Source organism: Bombina bombina, chromosome 6 (genome assembly GCF_027579735.1).
Source record: "Bombina bombina isolate aBomBom1 chromosome 6, aBomBom1.pri, whole genome shotgun sequence".
In the NCBI taxonomy this organism is placed as follows: domain Eukaryota; kingdom Metazoa; phylum Chordata; class Amphibia; order Anura; family Bombinatoridae; genus Bombina; species Bombina bombina.
This window is the reverse complement of record NC_069504.1, coordinates 856,728,238-856,754,352: the sequence shown is the minus strand read 5'-3', so window position 1 is coordinate 856,754,352 and position 26,115 is coordinate 856,728,238. Positions and strand designations below refer to the sequence as shown.

Sequence of the window (26,115 nt, the reverse complement as noted above, 5' to 3'; positions counted from 1 at the left end):
TTACCTGTAAAATAAAACCTAACCTGAGTTACACTAACACCTAACCTTACACTACAATTAAATAAATTACATTAATTAAATACAATTAACTAAATTACAAAAATAAACAAACACTAAATTACACAAAATAAAAAACAAATTATCAAATATTTAAACTAAGTACACCTAATCTAATAGCCCTATCAAAATAAAAAAGCCCCGCCAAAAATGAAAAAAAAAACCCTAGCCTACAATAAACTACCACTGGCCCTTAAAAGGGCCTTTTGCGGGGCATTGCCCCAAAGAAATCAGCTCTTTTACCTGTAAAAAAAAATACAAACAATCCCCCAACAGTAAAACCCACCACCCACACAACCAACCCCACCAAATAAAAACCTACCTAAAAAACCTAAGCTCCCCATTTCCCTGAAAAGGGCATTTGGATGGGTATTGCTCTTAAAAGGGCATTTAGCTCTTTTTCCGCCCAAACCCTAAGCTAAAAATAAAACCCACCCAATAAACCATTAAAAAACCTAACACTAACCCCGAAGATCCACTTACAGTTTTTGAAGACCCGACATCCATCCCTTAAAAAACCTAACACTAACCCCCGAAGATCCACTTCCAGTTTTTGAAGACCCGACATCCATCCTCAACGAAACGGCAGAAGTCCTCAGCGAAGCCGGCAGAAGTCCTCATCCAAGCGGGCCGAAGTCTTCATCCAAGCCGGCAGAAGTCTTCATCCAGACGGCATCTTCTATCTTCATCCATCCGACGCAGAGCGGCTCCATCTTCAAGACATCCGGCGCGGATCATCCTCTTCTTCCGACGGCTCTTCTCGAATGAAGGTTCCTTTAAGTGACGTCATTCAAGATGGCGTCCCTTGAATTCCGATTGGCTGATAGAATTCTATCAGCCAATCGGAATTAAAGGTGAAAAAATCCTATTGGCTGATCCAATCAGCCAATAGGATTGAGCCAGCAAATCGGAATTCATGGGACGCCATCTTGGATGACGTCACTTAAAGGAACCTTCATTCGAGAAGAGCCGTCGCAAGAAGAGGATGCTCCGCACAGGATGTCTTGAAGATTGCCGGCTTGGATGAAGACTTCGGCCCGCTTGGATGAGGACTTCTGCTGCTTCGCTGAGGATGGATGTCGGGTCTTAAAAAACTGTAAGTGGATCTTCGGGGGTTAGTGTTAGGTTTTTTTAAGGGTTTATTGGTGGGTTTTATTTTTAGCTTAGGGTTTGGGCGGAAAAAGAGCTAAATGCCCTTTAAAGGGCAATGGGGAGCTTAGGTTTTTTAGGTAGGTTTTTGTTTGGGGGGTTTGATTGTGTTGGTGGTGGGTTTTACTGTTGGGGGGTGTTTGTATTTTTTTTTTTACAGGTAAAAGAGCTGATTTCTTTGGGGCAATGCCCCGCAAAAGGCATTTTTAAGGGCTATTGGCAGTTTAGTTTAGGCTAGGGTTTATTTTTATTTTGGGGGGGCTTTTTTATTTTGATAGGGCTATTAGATTAGGTGTAATTAGTTTAAATATTTGATAATTTCTTTTTTATAAATGTAATTGATTTAATTGTAGTGTAAGGTTAGCTGTTAGTGTAACTCAGGTTAGGTTTTATTTTACAGGTAACTTTGTATTTATTTTAACTAGGTAGCTAGTAAATAGTTAATAACTATTTACTAACTAGTCTACCTAGTTAAAATAAATACAAACTTAGCTGTGAAATAAAAATAAAACCTAAGATAGATACAATGTAACTATTAGTTATAGTGTAGCTATCTTAGGGCTTATTTTACAGGTAAGTATTTAGTTTTAAATAGGAATTATTTAGTTATTAATAGTAGGTTTTATTTAGAATTATTTTAATTACATTAATGTTAGTGGGTGTTAGGGTTAGACTTAGGGTTAGGGATTAATAACTTTAGTATAGTGGCGGCGACGTTGTGGGCGGAAGATTAGGGGTTAATAAGTGTAGGTAGGTGGCGGCGATGTTAGGGGCGGCAGATTAGGGGTTAATAAGTGTAGGTAGGTGGCGGCGATGTTAGGGGCGGCAGATTAGGGGTTAATAAGTGTAATGTAGGTGGCGGTGATGTCGGGGGTGGCAGATTAGGGGTTAATAAGTGTAGGTAGGTGGCGGCGATGTCGGGGGCGGCAGATTAGGGGTTAATAAGTGTAATGTAGGTGTCGGCGATGTTGGGGGCTGCAGATTAGGGGTGTTTAGACTCAGGGTTTATGTTTGGGTGCGAGGTGTAAACATAACTTTTCTTTCCCCATAGGAATCAATGGGACTGTGTTACGGAGCTTTACGCTGCTTTATTTCAGGTGTTAGGATTTTTTTCAGCCGGCTCTCCCCATTGATGTGCACGAGCATGTAAAACCAGCTCAAAGCAGCGCTGGTATTGGAGTGCGGTATGGAGCTCAATTTTGCTCAACGCTCACTTATTGCCTGATAACGCCGGGTTTATAAAAACCTGTAATAGCAGCGCTATAGGGAGGTGAGCGGTGGAAATAACTTGCAAGTTAGCACCGAGCAGCTCTTACCGCAAAACTCGTAATCTTATGCATATTAAACAATATCTCAGAGGTATTTTCAATGCGATATTCGCATATAGCTTTCAAGGTATATAGACATATATATACATATATTCATATACTGTACATATCTCGCAATAGATATATCAGTCCAATATCATCAAATATATGGAGAAATATTTATGTAAAAATAAATAGAACATATTCCGTTAAGAAAACATTTTCGTAATATGAAATATTCGCATTTTCATGAACACTTTTCAAGGAGAATACGTCATGGGCTTTGCACAAAAGATTAGGGTTTTTGTGGGGGGGGGGGTTCTATTTGTCTTCTCCATTGACTTCTATGGGGAATACGTGAACGTGCACACAATTTTGCGGTTTGAATTAATTTAACTTATTTTTCAACTTGTAATACCTGCGCAACCAAAAAATGCAAAAAAGCCATAACGCGCGCAGAGTTTTTGCATCTGATTTTCCACGAGACTTGTAATCTTGCTTGTCATGTTTAATAGTTGCTTTATACCAGTGTTTCTCAACTTCAGTCATGATGTACCCATAACAGGCCAGATATCTTAATTAGACCACATGTGAAATAATCAGCTGATGGAGGAGAGCAGGTTAATAACCATAGTTACTAATTAGCTGATTATTTAACCTGTTCAGATATTGTGAAAATCTGACCTGTTAGGGTACTTGGTGACTGGAGTTGAGAAACACTGCCCTACACCATCACCAGCTAGAGTAAGTGTAAATATATGTAAAAAAATATTATTTTAGATACATTTTTCAGTCATTTTTTATATAGTCGAGTAGGAACATTCAGTCAGTGTTTACTTTTATAGTTTGAAAACTTTACATGGGTTAACCATTTTTCAACTACACTGGAAGAAAGCTCACCGACAGTATGTATGTTCCAAAGTAAGTCATTGTGGTGTTTTGTAGAATTATCTAAGCATTTTGGAATGAGTTCCATTGCATGACTGAGTGAATTATGTAATCAAAGAGCAATAGAAGTATTTGGTGCATGAGTCATAGACTGGATTTAGTTATTTTCTAGTTTCATTTATCTCATGAACTTTTGGCTCAGTTATCCTGGACTCCAATCAAATCTCTACTGGAAAAAAAGCTAATTTCTGGGAAAGTCTTTGGCAATCTGGGAAATTTGGCGTGCATAGTGAAATAAAAGAGCATTAATAACAGAAACAGAAATTGTCTATTGCATTCGAAAAAGTAACCCACTCATGCGTATAAACTTGTTTTACCAATTCTGTAATTTGTATATTTCAAACAACAGGAGGATAAAAATATCCCATAAAAGTCATATTTTATAAAGACAATAGAAGAGTGGGACTGTTATTGAACTTGCAATAAAATACTTATAAAAGTCCTACTGTCCTAAAAAAAGATGAGAACATGATCTTGCAGTACATCAGCCATTTTTTTTATAGCAGAGGATCCCAAAGGTTTTTCAAAGACAGGCAGTAACGGTATAATCCTACATATTAGATTCTGGCTCCATTTTTCCTAAAATTGAACATGCAGATATAGCCGTGACAATAGCCGTGGTTAAAGAGATGTCCCTGTTTTATCAATAATATGTTGAACAAGATGACACCATTGGATATAATGCCAATTAGACAGTTGGGTTGATATAAGGTATTTGTGAGTATGACAACGTTTTTTCTTTAACCTCTGCCACAATTTGACAAACTGATCCAGACAGGGAGTTTGAATGTTACTATCATACACACACACACACAAACATTCAGTGTGACAAACAGAACAAATTATGAGTCTGGTTCTTTCCTGTAGAAACAAATCAGTCCGAGAAAAAGTATGAGTTGGTTGCTCCTTCCCACAGTGATACAGAGAGAAATACAGAAGAGTCTATGATTCTCTTCCCACGACCACTACAAGGTAATGTAGAAGGGTTCAATAAGAACATATAAAGGAGGTAAAAGTCTGTCCTTTCTCTTTACAGAATAACACAGACAGGGTGAGCAATGAGTCTGTCCTTACTTACACACGCACACACATGCAAAAAAAAAAAGGACTTAAAGCTTCCCTCCTCCAACAGGATAAAAGTAAGAAGGGCATCATTAGTGGGTTATTTTCCTATAGGATGACTTAAACAGAACAGCACTAGCCTGTTCCTCTCCCTGCAATGTGACATGTACACTAGGGAGCTATATATCTGTCCCTCTTCCCATAGGGTGACAGAGTACTTTTAGTCTTATTCTCCCCCCACAGGGTGACATGAATTAATGCTTGGGAAAACTCCATAGTATTAAAGCAGGCAGCAGATATTCCTCTCTTATTGCTAGGTAAAGTTCTCCACCCACTCTCTCAGCACTGCCAGAGGGGGGACCATGCACAAGGCTAGCGAGCTTTTGTATGTCCCCTGTCCTGAGTGGGGGACACCTTGAAGTTCCAAAGGGCTCCTGATTGATTCTCATGCTCGGGAATCTTTCTTTATATTGGGTTTGTTGCCAAGAATCTGGTCAATTTCGACTATTATCTGAGGTGTCATTTGGGACAATACCTACATGAAGAAAATAGAAAGTATTAATGAATCTTGCTTGAATGCATCCATCCAAAGAGTTCATGATACAGAGGAGAGTTATGAGTATGTACAGCAAAAACAAGTGATAGTAGCACAATGAGAAGAGATTGAGCTCACCTGAATGGATCCCAGGTTCTCCAGTAGCTGATCAGTGTTGGAAACACCGAGAAGTACAGAGCTAACCCCTTCACTTCTCAGGCACCATGCTAGGGAAATGAAGATGCTTTGTTTGCCATCAGAACATCAAAAGAGCATACAAAGCTGGGTAGATGATCAATGACAATATCTTCGCTTACCAATAGCCAGTTGAGTCACTGTGCAGTTCAGACGTTCAGCAATAGGATGCAGCTCCTTTATCTTTAAGTGCTGTTTTTTCCCTTCTTCACTTGCTGCTTTTTCCTTCAACCAGTGGTAACCCTAAAAAAAATACATTAATGTGATTACACAATTGAGTGTAACTGTTCTCCCAATTATTCTTCACCAATAGCCTTCAATAATTAGTACATATTTGTGCCTGCTCCAAATACAGCAACATTTATTCAATTTGGAGCAAAGGTGTCTTTCTTTAAATGCTGCCTTGTAACTTTTAATGACTTAATATATGTATAGCAAAGGTGATGTTGAAGTCCCAGATTGAAAAAGGCATTACACTCAAAAATGCATCTCATTCGTATGAAAGACCTGCAAGAAAATGTGTTCTCTTTGTTTTGTTTCAGGAGGCTAAAAGGACACTAAACACTGCTAGACATAATAATGTATCTACAGCGAATGTTAACTTGAGAATAATATGCAGATGTATTTTTACATTTTGAAGATGGCACCAACATCTTGTAACTAGGTTATTCTACGGTGAAAAGCCTGTTTCTCTTGTCTAACCTCCCATGTTGGGGCTAAACAATCTCAGAAGGTTTATTCAGTAGTGGACCTACTCAACAGATGGCCCTGGTGCAACTTTTGTTGGGGCCCCCAAAGGCAACTTAGTAGTAAGCGATAGCAATAATGTAGATATTTTACAATAAATAGATAGTGCCCTAATAAAAGTTTCCTCTGCATTAGGATTGACACATTCTGCACACACACCTATGTATAGACTGACTGCTATGGGCCCCCACAGGACTTGGGCCCTGGAGCCACTGCACCTGCTGCAATGTTAGTTCCTCCCCTGAGTTTATTGTTCATTTAAATGGACAGTAAATTAAAAATGACACTTTCATGAGTCATATAGAGAATGCAATTTTAAACAATTTTCCAGATTATTGCTATTGTCAAATTTGCTTAATTCTCGTGGTATTTTTTCTTTGTTGAAGAAGCAGCAATGCACTACTGTGAGCTAATTAAATACATGACTATTATCACAATTGCTTAATTTTCTTTGTACCCTTTGTTGAAGAGCATATCTAGGTAGGCTCATGAGCAGTGGTGCACTACTAGGAGCTACCTGATTATTGGTGGCTGTATATATATATATATATATATATATATATATATATATATATATATATATATATTGTCCCATTAGGGCATTGCTGCTCCTTGAACAAAGGATAACAAGAGAAGTAAACAAATTTGATAATAGAAGTAAATTGGAAAGTTATTTAAAATTGCACGCTCTATCTGAATTATGAAAGTTTAATTTTGACTTTCTTTTCCTTTTAAGGTAAATGTGTTTATGTTGATATTGCAATAAGTAGGTCTATGCACACCCAATAAAGTATCAATTGCAACCACCAAGATAATCACTCTCTATTTGTTTGTATAAAAGACCATTAAAGTGATGGTAAACTTAACATGTTTTAAAATCAGGTCCAAAAACTAACTAATATTTTAGATGGACTTTAATTGATTACTTCTAATGAAGATGCTCTGTAACTTACTTTTTAACCTAGCTGTGCCACTCTAATACCCCACGCTCTGGCCGCACACTTTTTTTGAACTAACGGTTTGAACTCTAGCTATACATCACTTTTTTATAGCTAGAACAGTTCAAATCGTTAGCTCACAAAAATATGAGTTTAGAAGTAGTTGGCCGGAGCATAGGGTATTAGAGTGGCACAGATAGATTAAAAAGTAAGTTACAGCGCATCTTCATTAGAAGTGATCAATTAAAGTCCATCTAAAATATTGCTTAGATTTCAGACTCGATTGTAAAACATGTAAACTTTACCATCACTTTAAGATTAGATCTAATCACATTTTACATGATATGGAATATACAGGGCCGGATTTACATCTCAGGTGCCTGTAGGCACAAAAACCTGAAGCGCCCCCCTACCCCCCCCCCCCAAAAAAAAAAAAGTGGAAAAAAAATGAGGACTTTTTTTATTATTATTTAGGACAACTAAAAATAAATATTAGATGTAAAATTACATTTTCCCTTTTATGGAGATACACAAATACACACACCAATTGCAATATTTGTTGTAATGGAAGCTACACCAAAAATCAATATTCACTTAACTCAAATGGCCATACAATTTCTATTATGTATAACAAAAACAAATCATGTTAAACTTTTAATGCAAAATATTCTAAAGAAAACCCTATTTAAAGGGACATAAAATGTGACAGTTTGCTAGAGCATTTTAATATTGCACTAGTGCTTGCACAGAAGTGTGTTAGCCTCTTGCAAAAGAGTTAAACACATAGTCAATGTCAGTTCTGAGACAGCAATACACATCTGTGCAGACCCAGATGGGCTCATAGGGCATGTTTATTGACAAGCCATTAGTGTATTGCTTTTCTGGAGATGACTTTGACTATGTGCTTAACATTTTGTTGGAGTTAAACACAGTTTTGTGTAAACAATAGCAATATTAAAACTAGCAGCATGCAGGCTCATCAACAACCTGTGCAGCCAGTGGAAGAAAACATAAAATGTAGGTATTTTTTCCACTACATGAAAAACATCTTGTGAACTCTGATATTTTTGGTACAAATACACACAGATGTTACATTTATTTTGTTCTGAAATATAAATATAATATGATGTTGCTCTCAAAGGAAAACATGGAATGTTGTAGATTATATGTAATCCAGGGGTCAACAAATGTGTTTAAAATTAGAAATTCAATTTACCACAATACAAAAATACCACACTTACTTGATAAAAGAACAGATTAACAATTTTTATGTGATGTGTGTGTATGTATATATATATATATATATATATATATATACACATACATATACATACAAACAAATATGCCATGTGAGTGGTTTACACACATACACATTTTACAGCCTTACAGTCTACAAACTTTGTTGTCAAAGTGCCCTAAAGGCTGTAAAATTTGTAAATCACAATTGGCAGCTTGTAATAAAGAGCAGAGCAGCTAGTCCCACATAACCTCCACACCTCCACACCTCCAAGGCCTTTATAGAACAAAAAACATTCATCCTGAAGCAGAATTTAACCCCCTGTCTATAAAAATGCCCTACAGCACATAACAAGTGAATACACTGCAACCCTCTCTGGTAGCCAAGGGGTTAAAGTGCTCTGCTTGTTATGTTGTCATTCTAGGCAGCATTAGAAGCCTTGTACAGTCCTAACCTGTTGTTTTGAAGCTTTCATTCCTCAACAAAAAGTGTCTGCTACACATCAGCATGGAGCTTGGCTGTGTGAGGCAACAGAAGTACATAAAATAAAAGTGAAACTAAACATGCCTAGCAAAAATGGGAGGGGATTAGTTTTAATATTTGCCCCTTCATGGCTCCCTCAACTGCTGTAACATATTCCCAATAAACACTCGACTCTGTAAGCACCTGGCAGCACAATTCTTACTAAAATTAATGCCCTCACAAAAAAAAAAAAAAATTTTTTTTTTTTTTTTTTATTACTGACAGGCAGGCGCCCCTCACTGCAAGGCGCCTGTAGGCACATGCCTACTGTGCCTAATGGGAAATCCGGCCCTGGGAATATAACTATACACAAGTAAAACGGTTAGATTTTTATATTATGATATGGGTTATGGAATAGCCAGCAAAAGTTTATTCACTTTCCAGCAAAGTTATTTTGTGGTAATGGTTGTAAGTAATATTTCTTTTTTTCTACTGGAATCAAGTAATTGACCTTTCTTTCCTTTTCACGTTACCTTGAATGATGCTCTTGATTTTTCTGGTACACTTTCGGAATATTTTCCAGTAATTAGACCGCACGCCAGCGGAGACCATGTCATAGAACCAACACCTGGTAGATATGAATGGTGACAACAGGAGTAAAAAGACGATAAATATATATTATTTAATGAACAAAGAAATATGACTCTGAAAAAAACAAATAAAAGGAGAAGAAAAATAGTAAATCAAAAATGTCAACTGGATAGAATAACCACTCCATGTTGTTATTTTGTGTGTTCATTCCCTAAAACATCAGGTGGCATGATGTGAGCTTTATTAAACAAACTCCATAGGCTAATGTATGGATAGGTGAAAAAAGAAAAGCTGTTAACTAATCTACCTAAATTAAATTAAAATGACGTATAATAAAAAAAAAAACGGGAAAAAAAGAAAATAGAAGGAAAAAAATTAAGGCTTGAAATAATTACACTGTGATAAGGGTGGTAGAATAAAAGCTAAATGTAAGAAACGTTATACATTAAAACATGAGATTTTTGGTTTAATAGTAGTATGAGTTGTGTACTGTATGCTTTGGCTGATAAGTGCTTATTAATAATGCTGCTAGGTACTTCTTGCAAATGCTCATTGGCTGATAATTGCTTATTACTAATGCTGCTAGGCACTTCCTGCAAATGCCATTAGCTGATAAGTGCTTATTACTAATGCTGCTAGGCACTTCCTGCAAATGTTCATTGGCTGATAAGTGCTTATTACTAATGCTGCTATGCACTTCCTGCAAATGTCTTTAGCTGATAAGTGCTTATTACTAATGCTGCTAGGCACTTCCTGCAAATGTCTTTAGCTGATAAGTGCTTATTACTAATGCTGCTAGGCACTTCCTGCAAATGTTCATTGGCTGATAAGTGCTTATTACTAATGCTGCTAGGCACTTCCTGCAAATGCTCATTGGCTGATAAGTGCTTATTACTAATGCTGCTAGGTACTTTCTGCAAATTTTCATTAGCTGATAAGTGCTTTTTACTAATGCTGCTAGGCACTTCCTGCAAATGCCCATTGGTATGAATAATACTGCTTTATACGTTTCTGTTTACTTCCTATATTGAGCCAGATTACGAGTGGAGCACTAACGGTTGTATGCAAGCGATATCGGGTTTTTCGTGTTCATTTGCACGCTTCAATTACAAACATTTGAGGAAGCTGCTATTTTACAAATGTAGATACACCCGCCTATTGACAGCAGAAATTGGAGATGGTGCTCTCATTCGTGGAAACAAACTATCATTACGGCAAGATGCTTAGACCTCTATACCCCTCGTGGAGTGGGTGGAACAAGACTTTTCTGCATCTCCTGCTACTCCAACAGAGACTGTTATAGATAACAGCGCAGTTCAGTATCAGCAGAGGGCAGTTCTCCTTGGAGATTCGCCCCCCCCCCACCCCCGCATTGGATTGTGTCTCTAGTCATACTCCCTAGCTTGAGTAATGAAAAATATCTAAACTGATCCCTATTCACTATTACCACTTCCTCTAATGGACAGGGGACACTGTTCTTCTTTACATTATATATATATATATATATATATATATATATATATATATATATATATATATATATATATATATATATATATATATATATATATATATATATATATATAAACAACTTGATGCAGTTCATAGTATAAAACAAGTATATACATTTAAATTAACCTCTCTTAAGATATGGGGTAGTAGTTAGTTAACTTTATTGTCAGGGTACAGGTAAATGACATATATATTATATATATATGTAAATAGGACAAGGGAATGTGTCTATGTATGAAACCATTTTCTTTGTCAGATATTACTAAAGTAAGGGCTGCAATTCTGATGTCAGGATTGATTCAGGGCCCCATGAGTTGAATACACATTTCAGGAATCCATTGCAGACAGGATGTCTCCAGAGACTTTGACACTAAAGCATTTGCTCTTTAGTTGGAAGTGCAAAAATTCAGAGCACTCTTTGCCCCATGCTATGGTGAGAGAGACGCTGAGTCTGTAATCAGCAGTGGAAACGCTGTTCAAAATCAGAGAGGAATGGTAATTAGCACAGGCTTGTTAATTGCCCCTAAACATCAAATACACGTCTGTATTGCTAGTTAAACAGAAAATATGTTGTATTGTGACTTTTACAACTACTCGTAAAATGATCTATGCTGTTTATGAAGTCTCCATGTACAAGAAACAGACAAATTGGCATTTGCAATTGCCTGTGTGATCTGCTGGATTTTGTATGGTTTTGAACACTGCATAGAAATGAATATATATGGGGGAAATGGATTAAAATTTTGTAATAGATTAAATGGCAATTGAAATAAACCCATTGTTAAAAGACAGCATAGAAATGAATACATGTTTGTGTGTATATATACATATATTCAGGGACATCTTATATTAAAGGGATAATTGCTGTGTTGGATATATATATGAAAAATAGATTCAAACCTGTAATAAATTGATTGGAAATTGTGATAATCCCATTGTTTAATTACATATGACATATTTTTTTCTATTTTTCAGATGGGGCTAGAGGATACCATGCAAGATTGCCTTCATTATTTAAATATATTGTGTTATAACCCTGCCATAGACTGATATATTATTTGGAGAGCACTACTGCTAAGATTCTTATAAATATACTGACATTATTATAAATTCTGGTTGCTCCATTTACAATGTACGCACTTTTCAATGTTATTTTATGCTTTATATTATTTTACAATTGGCTCCATAGTGCTAAAATATACTCCAAGGTCCATAATTGAATAGTGATCCCTAATCCTGATTTAATTTGAGTATGGGTTTCAGGGCCAATTTTTTGATAGAGAATATTATAACTCTTTATGTCTCTTTTTACCATGAATCTCTTAGCATACTATTTATTATATGTATAACTTGATGCACCATTAATGTTTCAGCACTTCACAATACATAGCGACCTCCTCTATCTTTCATGTGGTCAACGTCATTCCTCCATACTATGCAGTTAAATATATTGTATTTCATTGTCATAATGATATTCATATGCATATATATATATCATGTTTCAATGTAATGTGCAATCTTTCACTGCCTCAATAAAAATATTAAAATAAAAATTGATGAATTTCAGGTTTTAAAATCCTTTGAAAAGCTACTAGAAAAGTATTTTTGGATGGATTGGAACATCATTGCTGGAGGGTCCCTAAGCAAGGTCTTAGGGTGATATTGTGCTGCAAATGCATTTGGAAAGCTTATAAAAAATGGTTTATGCAGTGGGGTGGGGTGAATTTTGTCCCTCCCCACCACTGCCCCTTTCTGCATATTCACATTTCAAACCCTGTAGTCACTCCCATGGAGCACTTGCCCTGCCCACAGAACACCTGGGACCCCCTGCCCCAAGCTTCACCCACATTAACTACCCCCATGGATCTCCCTGACTCTAGCTTCCTGGCCCCTGCATAGAGATCTGTAAGTTAAATGTTTGTTGCCCTTCCCCAAAAAATACAACTGGAGTTAATACAGGGTATTCACTATTCACATAGAAAGGAATGTTACATAATATAAAAAAAAAACTGTGAAATACCATGCAAAGCACTTTACGTCAAAATTCTGTTGTACTGTGAAAGACATTAGGGAGTTAAAGGGACATTATACACTAGATTTTTATTTGCATAAATGTTTTGTAGATTAGCCATTTACATAGCCCATAACGGTTTTTTGTTTTTTTTAAAAGTATAGTTTTGCTTATTTTTAAATAACATTGCCCTGGTTTTCAGACTCCTAAACAAAGCCCCAAAGTTTTAGGAGAATACCGAGGTATACCTACTCCAGCTTGCTCCTGTTTGTGTAAAGAGTCTTTTCATATGCAGGGGAGGGTCTGCTTTTTCCCACTTGCAGTGGGTGTTCCAGCAACCTTTTTAACAGAGCTAAATGGTTTTATACTGGATTTTAGATCAGTATCTGTGCATAGAATTCTTTATAGCAGTGTCTATTACATGCAGTTAAATGAAAATTGGTGTATACTGTCCCTTTAAAGATTAGCCATGTTTTTTTTATTCCTTCATCAGTCCAAAACTCACCTATCTTATGATACAACTCAGGTAGTTGAGTCTCCACCTTTTCACGCTGGAAGAGATGATACTCGGCCTGCTCACACACTGGAGGAATGAGATTAAACTGACGGGCCACTGAATATGCTTCCTGAATGGAGGAATTGAGACAAGAAATAGGAATGATTTTTACACCTTTAGTACCAGAACCCTTATAGGGATATTTTTAGATTTTAAAACAAAATGTTAAGTATGTGTACTAAAAACAAACAAACTGTGATATACTTTTATAATTGTATTTTCATTTATATCAGTCTTTAAATGGCTTTAGCAGGGATGATAAGATAAGAACTGCAAAACAATGGAGAATTTGCTAACATAATGGCTGTGGTTAACTGTGTTTATTGCCGGTGTTCTACCAGAACTTGCTACCTTCTCAGAATCTGCTACCTCTGACTGTGCAAGCTCTGTATTACGTAATCACACTCCACTTATGTTAAAAAGGAATGCGATTATGTAAATCAGCGGTATGCGCACTGAGAGGTAGCAAATTCTGACAAGGAAGTTGTCCTGTTGGATTTTGGAATAAATGCACGCAGGAGTTGTTGAAATTGAATGTCATATACAGGACACGCTTTCAACTTCGCCTTTTTCATCACTGTGACAAGTAATTGAATATATATATATATATATAATTGTTATATGTCATTTTTATTTGTTTTATTAGTATTGTGACATTCAATTTAAACAGCGCATGCACACATTTATTCACCGCAGCAAAATCAGACAGGACAACAAAAAGTGCTGCCATCTAGTGCTCTTGCAAATGGAAAACGTTCTTGCGAAATTGCTGCCATATAGTGCTCTAGAAATGGGCCGGTTTCTAAGCATATGTCCCTGCTTTTCAACAAATGATTAGAAGAGAATGAAGAAAATTGATTATAGAAATAAATTAGAACTTTTTTTTTTAAATCCCACGCTCTATCTGAATAATGGAAGAAAAAATGTCCTTTGTAAACATATCTTTTTAGTTCTGCCAAGGACAGATGCAATTATATGAGGAACAGAAAAAAAAATGTCATTTGATTTGCTAGTTTCAAGATTTGGCATAGGGTAATTCATTCACACTGAGGCACTGAACATATGTTTAATAAAGACTTGTTTGGATGCTTTTCTTGTTTTGGGACAAAAAGCATATGTTGTCTTTCTAGCTTACCATAGCCACAAGCCCCAGATCCTCTATAGATGGCCATCCCTTATCATGCATACTTAAAGGGACGCAAAACCCAAACTTTTTATTTCGTGATTCAGTCATTTTAAAGAAATTTCCAATCTACTTATATTATCTAATTTGGTTTTGGTATGCTTGGTTGAAAACAGGGGTCATATCTTACAAAAAAATGTGGGAACTCACCAAGACTTCCACCCCCTCACAATTAATAATGTTTTATACTTACACACACACACACACACTGTATTTATATGTATATAATCTATACAATCTAGTTAATGAAAGCAAATGAAAACCAATGAAGGGCTGAATGGTTGCCTTTGGGCCTGAGGATAGACACCCATAGACACACACTTTTTAGGACACATGAAGGGACATTTATATATAGATGATGTTTAATAAATCAAAAAGCTAAAAGCCTTATCAAAATTTTAGGAGATGTTACTCCCTGGATCTCAGGATGTGTAAGGCTCTGTAATGTAAACATCTGATATTATGATCTTGATAATTTTCTATAGCGCTACTATTACAAGTTCTCAAACATACGCCTTTTGCTTGCGATATAGTTTCGTTGAGCTCGTGCACAATTTCCCCATAGACATCAACGGGGAGAGCCGGCAAAAAAAAAGAACTAACACCTGCGATCGCAGAAACAAAAGTTCCGTAACACAGCCCCATTGATGTCTATGGGGAAATTAAAATACTGTTTAAGCCAAACACCCTAACATAAACCCTACGTCTAAACACCCCTAGTCTGCAGCCCCTGACATCACTGACACCTGCTTACAATTATTAACCCCTAATCTGCCGCTCCCGATATCGCCGCTACCTAAATTATTAACCCCTAATCTGCCGCTCCCAATATCGCCATTACTATATTACATTTATTAACCCCTAAACCACCAGCCCCCACATCGCAACAAGCTAAATTAAACTATATTAACCCCTAACCCTAATGTAACCCTAACGTAACCCTAACACCCCCTAACTTTAACATAATACAAATATAGCTAAATTAAATGTACACTTATTAACTAAATAAACCGATTAACCCCTAAACTGCCAGCCTCCCACATCGCAACAAGCTAAATTAAACTATATTAACCCCTAAACCTAACCCCACTAACTTTAACATAATTAAATTAGATCTAAATTAAATTTACAATTATTACATAATTAATTCATATTTAAAACTAAATACAAACTTACCTGTAAAAAAAACCTAAGCTAGCTACAAAATAACTAATAGTTACATTGTAGCTATCTTAGGTTTTATTTCTCCAACATTGGTGTGTCCGGTCCACGGCGTCATCCTTACCTGTGGGAATATCTCTTCCCCAACAGGAAATGGCAAAGAGTCCCAGCAAAGCTGGCCATATAGTCCCTCCTAGGCTCCGCCCACCCCAGTCATTCTCTTTGCCGTTGCACAGGCAAAATCTCCACGGAGATGGTTAAGAGTATGTGGTGGTTAGTTGTAGTTTTTTTATTCTACTATCAAGAGTTTGTTATTTTAAAATAGTGCTGGTATGTACTATTTACTCTGAAACAGAAAAAGATGAAGAATTCTGTTTGTGAGAGGAAGATGATTTTAGCAGACAGTAACTAAACTCGATTGCTGTTTCCACATAGGACTGTTGAGATGAAGTAACTTCAGTTGGGGGAAACAGTTAGCAGACTTTTCTGCTTAAGGTATGACTAGCCATATTTCTAACAAGACTGTGTAATGCTGGAAGGCTGTCATTTCCCCTCATGGGGACCGGTAAGCCATTTTCTTAGTCTCAAACAGAATAAAGGGCTTAATATGGGCTATAAAACTGGTAGACACTTTTATGGGCTAAATCGATTGCTTTATTTGGACATTTTATACATGTTTATGCTGATAATTCACACATAAATTTGGGGAACGTTTTTTAACGTCAGGCACTATGTTAGACACCTTTTCCAGTCAGGAAGGGCCTTCCCAGTTGTGGGCTGAGCCTCATTTTCGCGCCATTACTGCGCAGTTGTTTTTGAGAGCAAGACATGCAGATGCATGTGTGAGAACCTGAAAGTAGTTGGAAAAGTTCCTAGAAGGCGTCATTTGGTATCGTATTCCCCTCTGGGCTTGGTAAAGTCACAGCAAAGGCTGTAGCTGGGACTGTATAGGGGTTAAATCTGTAACCGGCTCCAGTTTCGTTATTTTAAAGGTTAAAGCTCTGAAAATTGGTGTGCAATACTTTTAATGCTTTAAGACACTGTGGTGAAATTTTGGTAAATTTTTAACAATTCCTTCATATTTTTTCACATATTCAGTAATAAAGTGTGCTCTGTTTAAAATTTAAAGAGACAGTAACGGTTTTGTTTTAAAACGGTTTTTGTGCTTTATTGACAAGTTTAAGCCTGTTTAACATGTCTGTGCCTTCAGATAAGCTATGTTCTATATGTATGAAAGCCAATGTGTCTCCCCCTTCAAAATTGTGTGATAATTGTGCCATAGCGTCCAAACAAAGTAAGGACAGTACTGCCACAGATAATGAAATTTCCCAAGATGATTCCTCAGATGAAGGGAGTAGACATGGTTCTACATCATCTCCTTCTGTGTCTACACCAGTTTTGCCCACGCAGGAGGCCCCTAGTACTTCTAGCGCGCCAATGCTTATTACCATGCAACAATTGACGGCTGTAATGGATAACTCCATAGCAAATATTTTATCCAAAATGCCTGCATATCAGAGAAAGCGCGATTGCTCTGTTTTAAACACTGAAGAGCAGGAGGGCGCTGATGATAATTGTTCTGTCATACCCTCACACCAATCTGAAGTGGCCATGAGGGAGGTTTTGTCAGATGGGGAAATTTCAGATTCAGGAAAAATTTCTAAACAGGCTGAACCTGATGTTGTGACATTTAAATTTAAATTAGAACATCTCCGCGCACTGCTTAAGGAGGTGTTATCTACTCTGGATGATTGTGACAACTTGGTCATTCCAGAAAAATTATGCAAGATGGACAAGTTCCTAGAGGTTCCGGTGCACCCCGACGCTTTTCCTATACCCAAGCGGGTGGCGGACATAGTGAATAAGGAGTGGGAGAAGCCCGGCATACCTTTTGTTCCCCCTCCTATATTTAAGAAATTATTTGCTATGGTCGACCCAGAAAGGACTTATGGCAGACAGTCCCTAAGGTCAAGGGGGCAGTTTCTACTCTAAACAAGCGCACTACTATTCCTATCGAAGATAGTTGTGCTTTCAAAGATCCTATGGATAAAAAATTGGAAGGTTTGCTTAAAAAGATTTTTGTACAGCAAGGTTACCTTCTACAACCCATTTCGTGCATTGTTCCTGTCACTACAGCAGCGTGGTTCTGGTTCGAGGAACTAGAAATGTCGCTCAGTAGAGAGACTCCATATGAGGAGGTTATGGACAGAGTTCACGCACTTAAGTTGGCTAACTCTTTTATTTTAGATGCCGCTTTGCAATTAGCTAGATTAGCGGCGAGAAATTCAGGGTTTGCAATTGTGGCGCGCAGAGCGCTTTGGCTAAAGTCTTGGTCAGCGGATGTATCATCCAAGACAAAATTGCTTAACATCCCCTTCAAGGGTAAAACTCTCTTTGGACCAGAATTGAAAGAGATTATCTCAGACATCACTGGGGGAAAGGGTCACGCCCTCCCACAAGATAGGCCTTTCAAGGCCAAGAATAAGTCTAATTTTCGTTCCTTTCGTAATTTCATAAACGGACCGGCCTCTAATTCTGCATCCTCTAAGCAAGAGGGTAATGCCTCACAGTCCAAACCAGCCTGGAAACCGATGCAAGGCTGGAACAAGGGTAAGCAGACCAAGAAGCCTGCTACCGCTAACAAAACAGCATGAAGGAGTAGCCCCCGATCCGGGACCGGATCTAGTGGGGGGCAGACTCTCTCTCTTTGCTCAGGCTTGGGCAAGAGATGTTCAGGATCCCTGGACGCTAGAAATAGTTTCTCAGGGTTATCTTCTGGAATTCAAGGAACTACCCCCAAGGGGAAGGTTCCACATGTCTCACTTATCCTCAAACCAATTAAAGAGACAGGCGTTCTTACATTGTGTAGAAGACCTGTTAAAGATGGGAGTGATACACCCAGTTCCAATGACGGAACAAGGAATGGGATTTTACTCAAATCTGTTCGTAGTTCCCAAAAAAGAGTGAACCTTCAGACCAATTCTGGATTTAAAGATCCTAAACAAATTTCTCAGGGTACCATCGTTCAAAATGGAAACCATTCTATAGATTCTACTCACTATCCAGGAAGGTCAATTTATGACTACCGTGGATCTAAAGGATGCGTACCTACATATTCCTATCCACAAAGAACATAATCAGTTCCTAAGGTTCGCCTTTCTGGACAAACATTACCAGTTTGTGGCCCTCCCATTCGGATTAGCCACTGCTCCAAGGATTTTCACAAAGGTACTCGGGTCCCTTCTAGCGGTTCTAAGACCGAGGGGCATTGCAGTAGTACCATACTTGGACGACATTCTAATACAAGCGTCGTCCCTTTCAAAAGCAAAGGCTCATACAGACATTGTTCTGGCCTTTCTCAGATCTCACGGATGGAAGGTGAACATAGAAAAAAGTTATCTGTCTCCGTCAACAAGAGTTCCCTTCTTGGGAACAATAATAGATTCCTTAGAAATGAGGATCTTTCTGACAGATGTCAGAAAGTCAAAACTTCTAAGCGCTTGTCAAGTTCTTCATTCTGTTCCACGTCCTTCCATAGCTCAGTGCATGGAAGTAGTAGGGTTGATGGTTGCAGCAATGGACATAGTTCCTTTTGCGCGAATTCATCTAAGACCATTACAACTGTGCATGCTGAAACAGTGGAATGGGGACTATACAGACTTGTCTCCAGTGATTCAAGTAGATCAGAAGACCAGAGATTCACTCCGTTGGTGGATATCCCTGGACCACCTATCCCAGGGAATGAGCTTCCGCAGACTAGAGTGGGTCATTGTCACGACCGACGCCAGTCTAGTGGGCTGGGGTGCGGTCTGGGAATCCCTGAAAGCTCAGGGACTATGGTCTCGGGAAGAATCTCTTCTCCCGATAAACATTCTGGAACTAAGAGCGATATTCAATGCTCTCAGGGCTTGGCCTCAGCTTGCAAAGGCCAGATTCATAAGATTCCAATCAGACAACATGATGACTGTTGCGTATATCAATCATCAGGGGGGAACAAGGAGTTCCCTGGCGATGAAAGAAGTAACCAAAATAATACAATGGGCGGAGAATCACTCCTGCCATCTATCTGCGATCCACATCCCAGGTGTGGAAAACTGGGCAAGCGGATTATCTGAGTCGTCAGACATTCCATCCGGGGGAGTGGGAACTCCACCCGGAGATCTTTGCCCAACTAACTCAATTATGGGGCATTCCAGACATGGATCTGATGGCGTCTCGTCAGAACTTCAAGGTTCCTTGCTACGGGTCCAGATCCAGGGATCCCAAGGCGACTCTAGTGGATGCACTAGTAGTGCCTTGGACCTTCAACCTAGCTTATGTGTTCCCACCGTTTCCTCTCATTCCCAGGCTGGTAGCCAGGATCAAACAGGAGAGGGTCTCTGTGATCTTGATAGCTCCTGCGTGGCCATGCAGGACTTGGTATGCAGACCTGGTGAATATGTCATCGGTTCCACCATGGAAGCTACCTTTGAGACAGGACCTTATTGTTCAGGGTCCATTCGAACATCCAAATCTGGTCTCCCTCCAGCTGACGGCTTGGAGATTGAACGCTTGATTCTATCAAAGCGTGGGTTTTCAGATTCTGTGATTGATACTCTGGTTCAGGCCAGAAAACCGGTAACTAGAAAGATTTACCATAAAATATGGAAAAGATATATCTGCTGGTGTGAATCCAAGGGATTCCCTTGGAATAAGATAAAAATTCCTAAGATTCTTTCCTTTCTGCAAGAAGGTTTGGATAAAGGATTATCTGCGAATTCTCTAAAGGGACAGATTTCTGCTTTATCTGTCTTACTACACAAACGACTGGCAGCTATGCCAGATGTTCAAGCATTTGTTCAGGCTCTGGTTAGGATCAAGCCTGTTTACAGACCTTTGACTCCTCCCTGGAGTTTAAATCTAGTTCTTTCAGTTCTTCAAGGGGTTCCGTTTGAACCTCTACATTCCATAGATATTAAGTTGTTATCTTGGAAAGTTTTGTTTTTGGTTGCTATTTCTTCTGCTAGAAGAGTTTCAGAGTTATCTGCTCTGCAGTGTTCTCCGCCCTATCTGGTGTTCCATGCAGATAAGGTGGTTTTGCGTACTAAGCCTGGTTTTCTTCCAAAGGTTGTTTCTAACAAAAATATTAACCAGGAGATAGTTGTACCTTCTTTGTGTCCGAATCCAGTTTCAAAGAAGGAACGTTTGTTACACAATTTGGACGTAGTCCGTGCTCTAAAATTCTATTTAGAAGCTACAAAAGATTTCAGACAAACATCTTCTCTGTTTGTCGTTTATTCTGGTAAAAGGAGAGGTCAAAAAGCGACTTCTACCTCTCTTTCCTTTTGGCTTAAAAGCATCATCCGATTGGCTTACGAGACTGCCGGACGGCAGCCTCCTGAAAGAATCACAGCTCACTCCACTAGGGCTGTGGCTTCCACATGGGCCTTCAAGAACGAGGCTTCTGTTGATCAGATATGTAAGGCAGCGACTTGGTCTTCACTGCACACTTTTGCCAAATTTTACAAATTTGATACTTTTGCTTCTTCGGAGGCTATTTTTGGGAGAAAGGTTTTGCAAGCCGTGGTGCCTTCCGTTTAGGTAACCTGATTTGCTCCCTCCCTTCATCTGTGTCCTAAAGCTTTGGTATTGGTTCCCACAAGTAAGGATGACGCCGTGGACCGGACACACCAATGTTGGAGAAAACAGAATTTATGCTTACCTGATAAATTACTTTCTCCAACGGTGTGTCCGGTCAACGGCCCGTCCTGGTTTTTTAATCAGGTCTGATGAATTATTTTCTCTAACTACAGTCACCACGGTACCATATGGTTTCTCCTATATTTTTCCTCCTATCCGTCGGTCGAATGACTGGGGTGGGCGGAGCCTAGGAGGGACTATATGGCCAGCTTTGCTGGGACTCATTGCCATTTCCTGTTGGGGAAGAGATATTCCCACAAGTAAGGATGACGCCGTGGACCGGACACACCGTTGGAGAAAGTAATTTATCAGGTAAGCATAAATTCTGTTTTTTATTTCACAGGTAAGTTTGTATTTATTTTAACTAGGTAGACTAGTTAGTAAATAGTTATTAACTATTTACTAGCTACCTAATTAAAATAAATACAAAGTTACCTGTAAAATAAAACCTAACTTGCCTTACACTAAAACCTAAAATTACAATAAAATAAAATACATTAAAATGTAAAAAAACAATTATCTAAATTACAAAAAATAAACACTAAATTACACAAAATAAAAAACGAAATTATCAAAAATAAACATTAAAGGGACAGTCTAGGCCAAAATAAACTTTCATGATTCAGATAGAGCATGTAATTTTAAACAATTTTCCAATTTACTTTTATCACCAATTTTGCTTTGTTCTCTTGGTATTCTTAGTTGAAAGCTTAACCTAGGAGGTTCATATGCTAATTTCTTAGAACTTGAAGCCCACCTCTTTCAGATTGCATTTTAACAGTTTTTCACCACTAGAGGGTGTTAGTTCACATATTTCATATATATAACACTGTGCTCGTGCACGTGAAGTAATCTGGGAGCAGGCACTGATTGGCTAGACTGCAAGTCTGTCAAAAGAACTGAAAAAAGGGGCAGTTTGCAGAGGCTTAGATACAAGATAATCACAGAGGTTAAAAGTATATTATTATAACTGTGTTGGTTATGCAAAACTGGGAAATGGGTAATAAAGGGATTATCTATCTTTTAAAACAATAAAAATTCTGGTGTAGACTGTCCCTTTAATTACTCCTAATCTAATAGCCCTATCAAAATAAAAAAGCCCCCCCAAAAAAATTCGAATTAGCCAATAGAATGAGAGCTGCTTAAATCCCATTGGCTGATTTGAATAGCCAATAGGATTTTAGCAGCCCTAATTCCTATTGGCTGATTCAAATCTTTCAGCCAATAGGAATGCAAGGAACACCATCTTGGATAATGTCACTTGCATTGACGTTCCAGTTTACGGCGGAGACCGTATGAAGAGGATGTTCTGCGCCGGATGTCTTCAGGATGGACCCGCTCCACGCCGGCTGGATGAAGATCGAAGAGGCCGTCTGGATGAAAAATTCTTCCTGCATGGATGAGGACTTCGCCGGCTGGATGAAGATAGAAGAGGCCGCCTGGATAAAGACTTCTTGCTGCATGGATGAGGACTTCGCCGGCTGGATGGATCCTCCAAGTGGGACTTCAACAACTGTATAGTGGATCGTCTTGGGGTTAGTGTTAGGTTTTTTAAGGGTTTTTTGGGTGGGTTTTTTTTTAGTTTAGGGTCTGGGCAGTAAAAGAGCTAAATGCCCATTTAAGGGCCATGCCCATACAAATGCCCTTTTCAGGGCAATGCCTAGCTTATGTTATTTTAGAGTTAGGGTTTTTATTTGGGGGGGTTGGTTGTGGGGGTGGTGGGTTTTACTGTTGGGGGGGTGTTTGTATTTTTTTTACAGGTAAAAGAGCTGATATCTTTGGGGCAATGCCCCACAAAAGGCCCTTTTAAGGGCCATTGGTAGTTTATTGTAGTTTAGGGTTTTTTTATTTTGGGTGGGCTTTTTTATTTTGATAGGGCTATTAGATTAGGTGCAATTCTTTTTTATTTTTGATAATTTGTTATTTTTCGTAATTTAGTGTTTTTGTTTTTTTTGTAATTTAGTTAGTTTTTATTTTTTTTGTAATTTTTAGAGTAGTGTTAAGATTGTTTATTGGTAGTTTAGTTTTATTTAATTGGTAGTTAGCTTAATTTTAGTTTAATAATTATAATAGTTTAAGTGTTAGTTTAAAAAAAATAATAATAATTTGACAGGTAAGTTTTAATTTAATTTAATTTAAGATAGGGAAATTGTAATTTTAATTTAAAGTTAGGTGGTCGTTAGGTTTAGGGGTTACTAGTTTAAATTAGTTTATTTTGTTGTGGGAAGCTTTTGGTTCAGGGGTTAATAGTTTATTTTAGTATATTTCGTTGTGGGGGGCTTGAGGTTTAGGGGTTAATAGGTTTATTATAGCGGCAGTGTGGGCGGACGGCAGATTAGGGGTTAATAATATTTAAATTGTGTTTTTGATGCGGGAGGGCAGCGGTTTAGGGATTAATAACTTTAGTATAGTGGTAACAATGTCAGAGAGAGGTGGAATAGGGGTTAATAAAAATTTTTTAGTGGCTGCGATATCGGGAGCGGCAGATTAGGGATTAATAAATTTATTATAGTGTTTGCGATGCGGGAGGGCCTCGGTTTAGGGGTTAATAGGTGGTTTATGGGTGTTAGTGTACTTTGTAGCAGTTTAGTTATGAGTTTTATGTTACAGCTTTGTAACGTAAAACTCATAACTACTGACTTTAGATGGTGTTACGGATCTTGTGGTTTTAGGCTGTAACGCTCACTTTTTAGCCTCACCGCAAAACTCGTAATAGCAGTGCTATGGGAATCCCATGAAAATACGTAATTTTTTTGTGTGCGGGACTGAGGTTGCGGTACAGGCTAAAAGGTGTGTGGTACAGCTATACTGACAAGACTTGTAATGGCTGCAGTGCTGTTTTAACGCTGAAAATACCAATACTTGTAATCTAGCTGATTGTTTGCTCCAATTGTTTTTCAATAGCCAAACCTCTCCCACCACTTGCCTCATTTGGAGGAGCCAATCCGGGCTCGCATCTTAAGACAACAAGGTTAGCCACTGTCATAATTTTAGTATAATTAATACACAAATTGTTAGTATAAAGTGTATTGTTTTGTAGTTGTTATCAGTTAAAACCAATTAGGGAAAGATATGTAGTAGATTTAGCCTAGAGAAGTGAGCAGAGTGCTTTTTAAGTTCTTGGAAAATCCTCAATTTTCAGATCTAAATTACATGAAAAGTAGGTAAAATAGGGCGGAGCCTACAGCTGTAGCGGCAAGACGTGTTTTGGAGGAGCTCCTGGCTCTACTTTTGAGTCTTATATGTTATTTTATTACTTTCCTAAGAAAAATCATTGGTCAGAAGCCAGTGAGCTATTACAAGATTCAAGAATTTGATAATTCTGGGGGAAAACTCTCATGATTAACCTCTTTGCCTATGTTCTGCAGTTAGGCCTCTTCTGGCTGTCGTATTCACATAGTAACTGGCAGTTTGTATAGCCGGGGGTGTCGCATATTCCCCCCTCTAGGAGACTGGGGTTACGAGTAGTACTATTTACTACTACTACTTCTACAGATTATAAAATATATTCCTACAGACTCTTTGATCTATACAAAGCTGTACTGGATACTGCAATATTCTGAGTAATTCGGAGTTAATAACTCTAGACAGATTAGGAAGGAATTCATCCACCATACTGACTCATAATGGACAAGCAGCAACTAACCACGCTACTTGATGAGCACTTTCAGAATCTGAGCTGGCTAATTGCCGAAGGTTTTGGCGCAGCTTCTAAGCCACATGAAAAAGAGAGAACTGAACCCCCCGCTCTTCATCGAAGCTTATGTGAGCAGACTTCTATAGAACATCCTGACACTACATCTCCTGTGCTGAATTACAGACAAGTGGAAATACAGAGGAGCTTGACTGTGCCACGAAGCGATTCCCTAAGTCTAGATGGCGACGCTGCTCTGCCTATATCACAGAGCGGATCTCCTATGCTGCCTGAAGTGATAGTAGTTTTGAGGGAAGCACAGTTGGCCGGCACTGTGGCTGGCCATGCTTTGACCGAGAAGGAGCTGCATCGAGGAGTGTTTGTTTCTGACAGGCCTGATGGAAATTTGTGCCAGCCTTCTGATCCTGGAAGCCTACTGTGGAACCCTAATGCGAAACTCAACCCCCACGAAGGCTCTGACTCTGCTAACCACGCTGTCATCATGGTTATGAGGAGGCACGCTCCTAATGTACTCCGATGGTTCAACACAAAGGAAAAGCCCAAGGCTGCAGGGGCGGCTTTGCTGCTCTCCCTGAATACTGAGACTAAACCATACGATAAATCAGCCGCTAAACTGTCAGAGGCTTATGCCAATCCCACCAACACCAGCTGGCCGGGTCAACAGATGGTACAATCTAAGTTCAGAGCGGGCTCGGATGAGGTTAGCTCCTTTAGCCTTCTACAGACTTGCCTCACTGCCTCTATGAGACAGTTTTGCTGTGTAGATAAAGCTGGGATAGGGAAATTCATATGTAGCGCTTGAATTATTTACAAATGCATACTAGTGCACAGACTACCTGATTGTCTTGTCTCTAGCCTACTTAGTTTATAATAGTAGTAAATATTTGTGTAGCTTAGCTGACTGTAGCAACCATTATAGTGCTCTCTTGTCATATTTACAATATTTCTTTTTTATATTAAAAAAAAAAAAGTAGGTAAAATAAATAATGAAAGTATACTGCAAAGTTTTTTCACTACACATAGTTAAAGAAACATTCCAGCCCAAACTGAAATCCATGTGGGTTTATTTCAGTCTTAAATAGAAGCATTTTTGCAATGTACATGTATCAGCAAAGATGCTTCTTTTAAAA

General features: G+C 38.4%; 1 protein-coding gene and 1 long non-coding RNA gene across 2 annotated transcripts in view; one reads left to right on the top strand and one right to left on the bottom strand.

Moving 5' to 3' along the window:
* LOC128663787 (uncharacterized) overlaps nt 1–11,779 on the top strand; it is a 174,195-nt gene extending 162,416 nt beyond the window's left edge. Inside the window, exon 3 of the long non-coding RNA XR_008402898.1 lies at nt 11,716–11,779. This is a non-coding gene — a long non-coding RNA (uncharacterized LOC128663787). The remainder of the gene's footprint in view (nt 1–11,715) is intronic.
* KCNAB3 (potassium voltage-gated channel subfamily A regulatory beta subunit 3) overlaps nt 3,770–26,115 on the bottom strand; it is a 157,682-nt gene continuing 135,336 nt past the window's right edge. The window contains exons 10-14 of the mRNA XM_053718289.1: nt 13,257–13,377; nt 9,171–9,265; nt 5,376–5,496; nt 5,197–5,285; nt 3,770–5,058 (exon numbers count right to left, since the gene is read on the bottom strand). Coding sequence (XP_053574264.1) covers nt 4,969–5,058; nt 5,197–5,285; nt 5,376–5,496; nt 9,171–9,265; nt 13,257–13,377 — 516 coding nt within the window. The 3' untranslated portion in view covers nt 3,770–4,968. The remainder of the gene's footprint in view (nt 5,059–5,196; nt 5,286–5,375; nt 5,497–9,170; nt 9,266–13,256; nt 13,378–26,115) is intronic.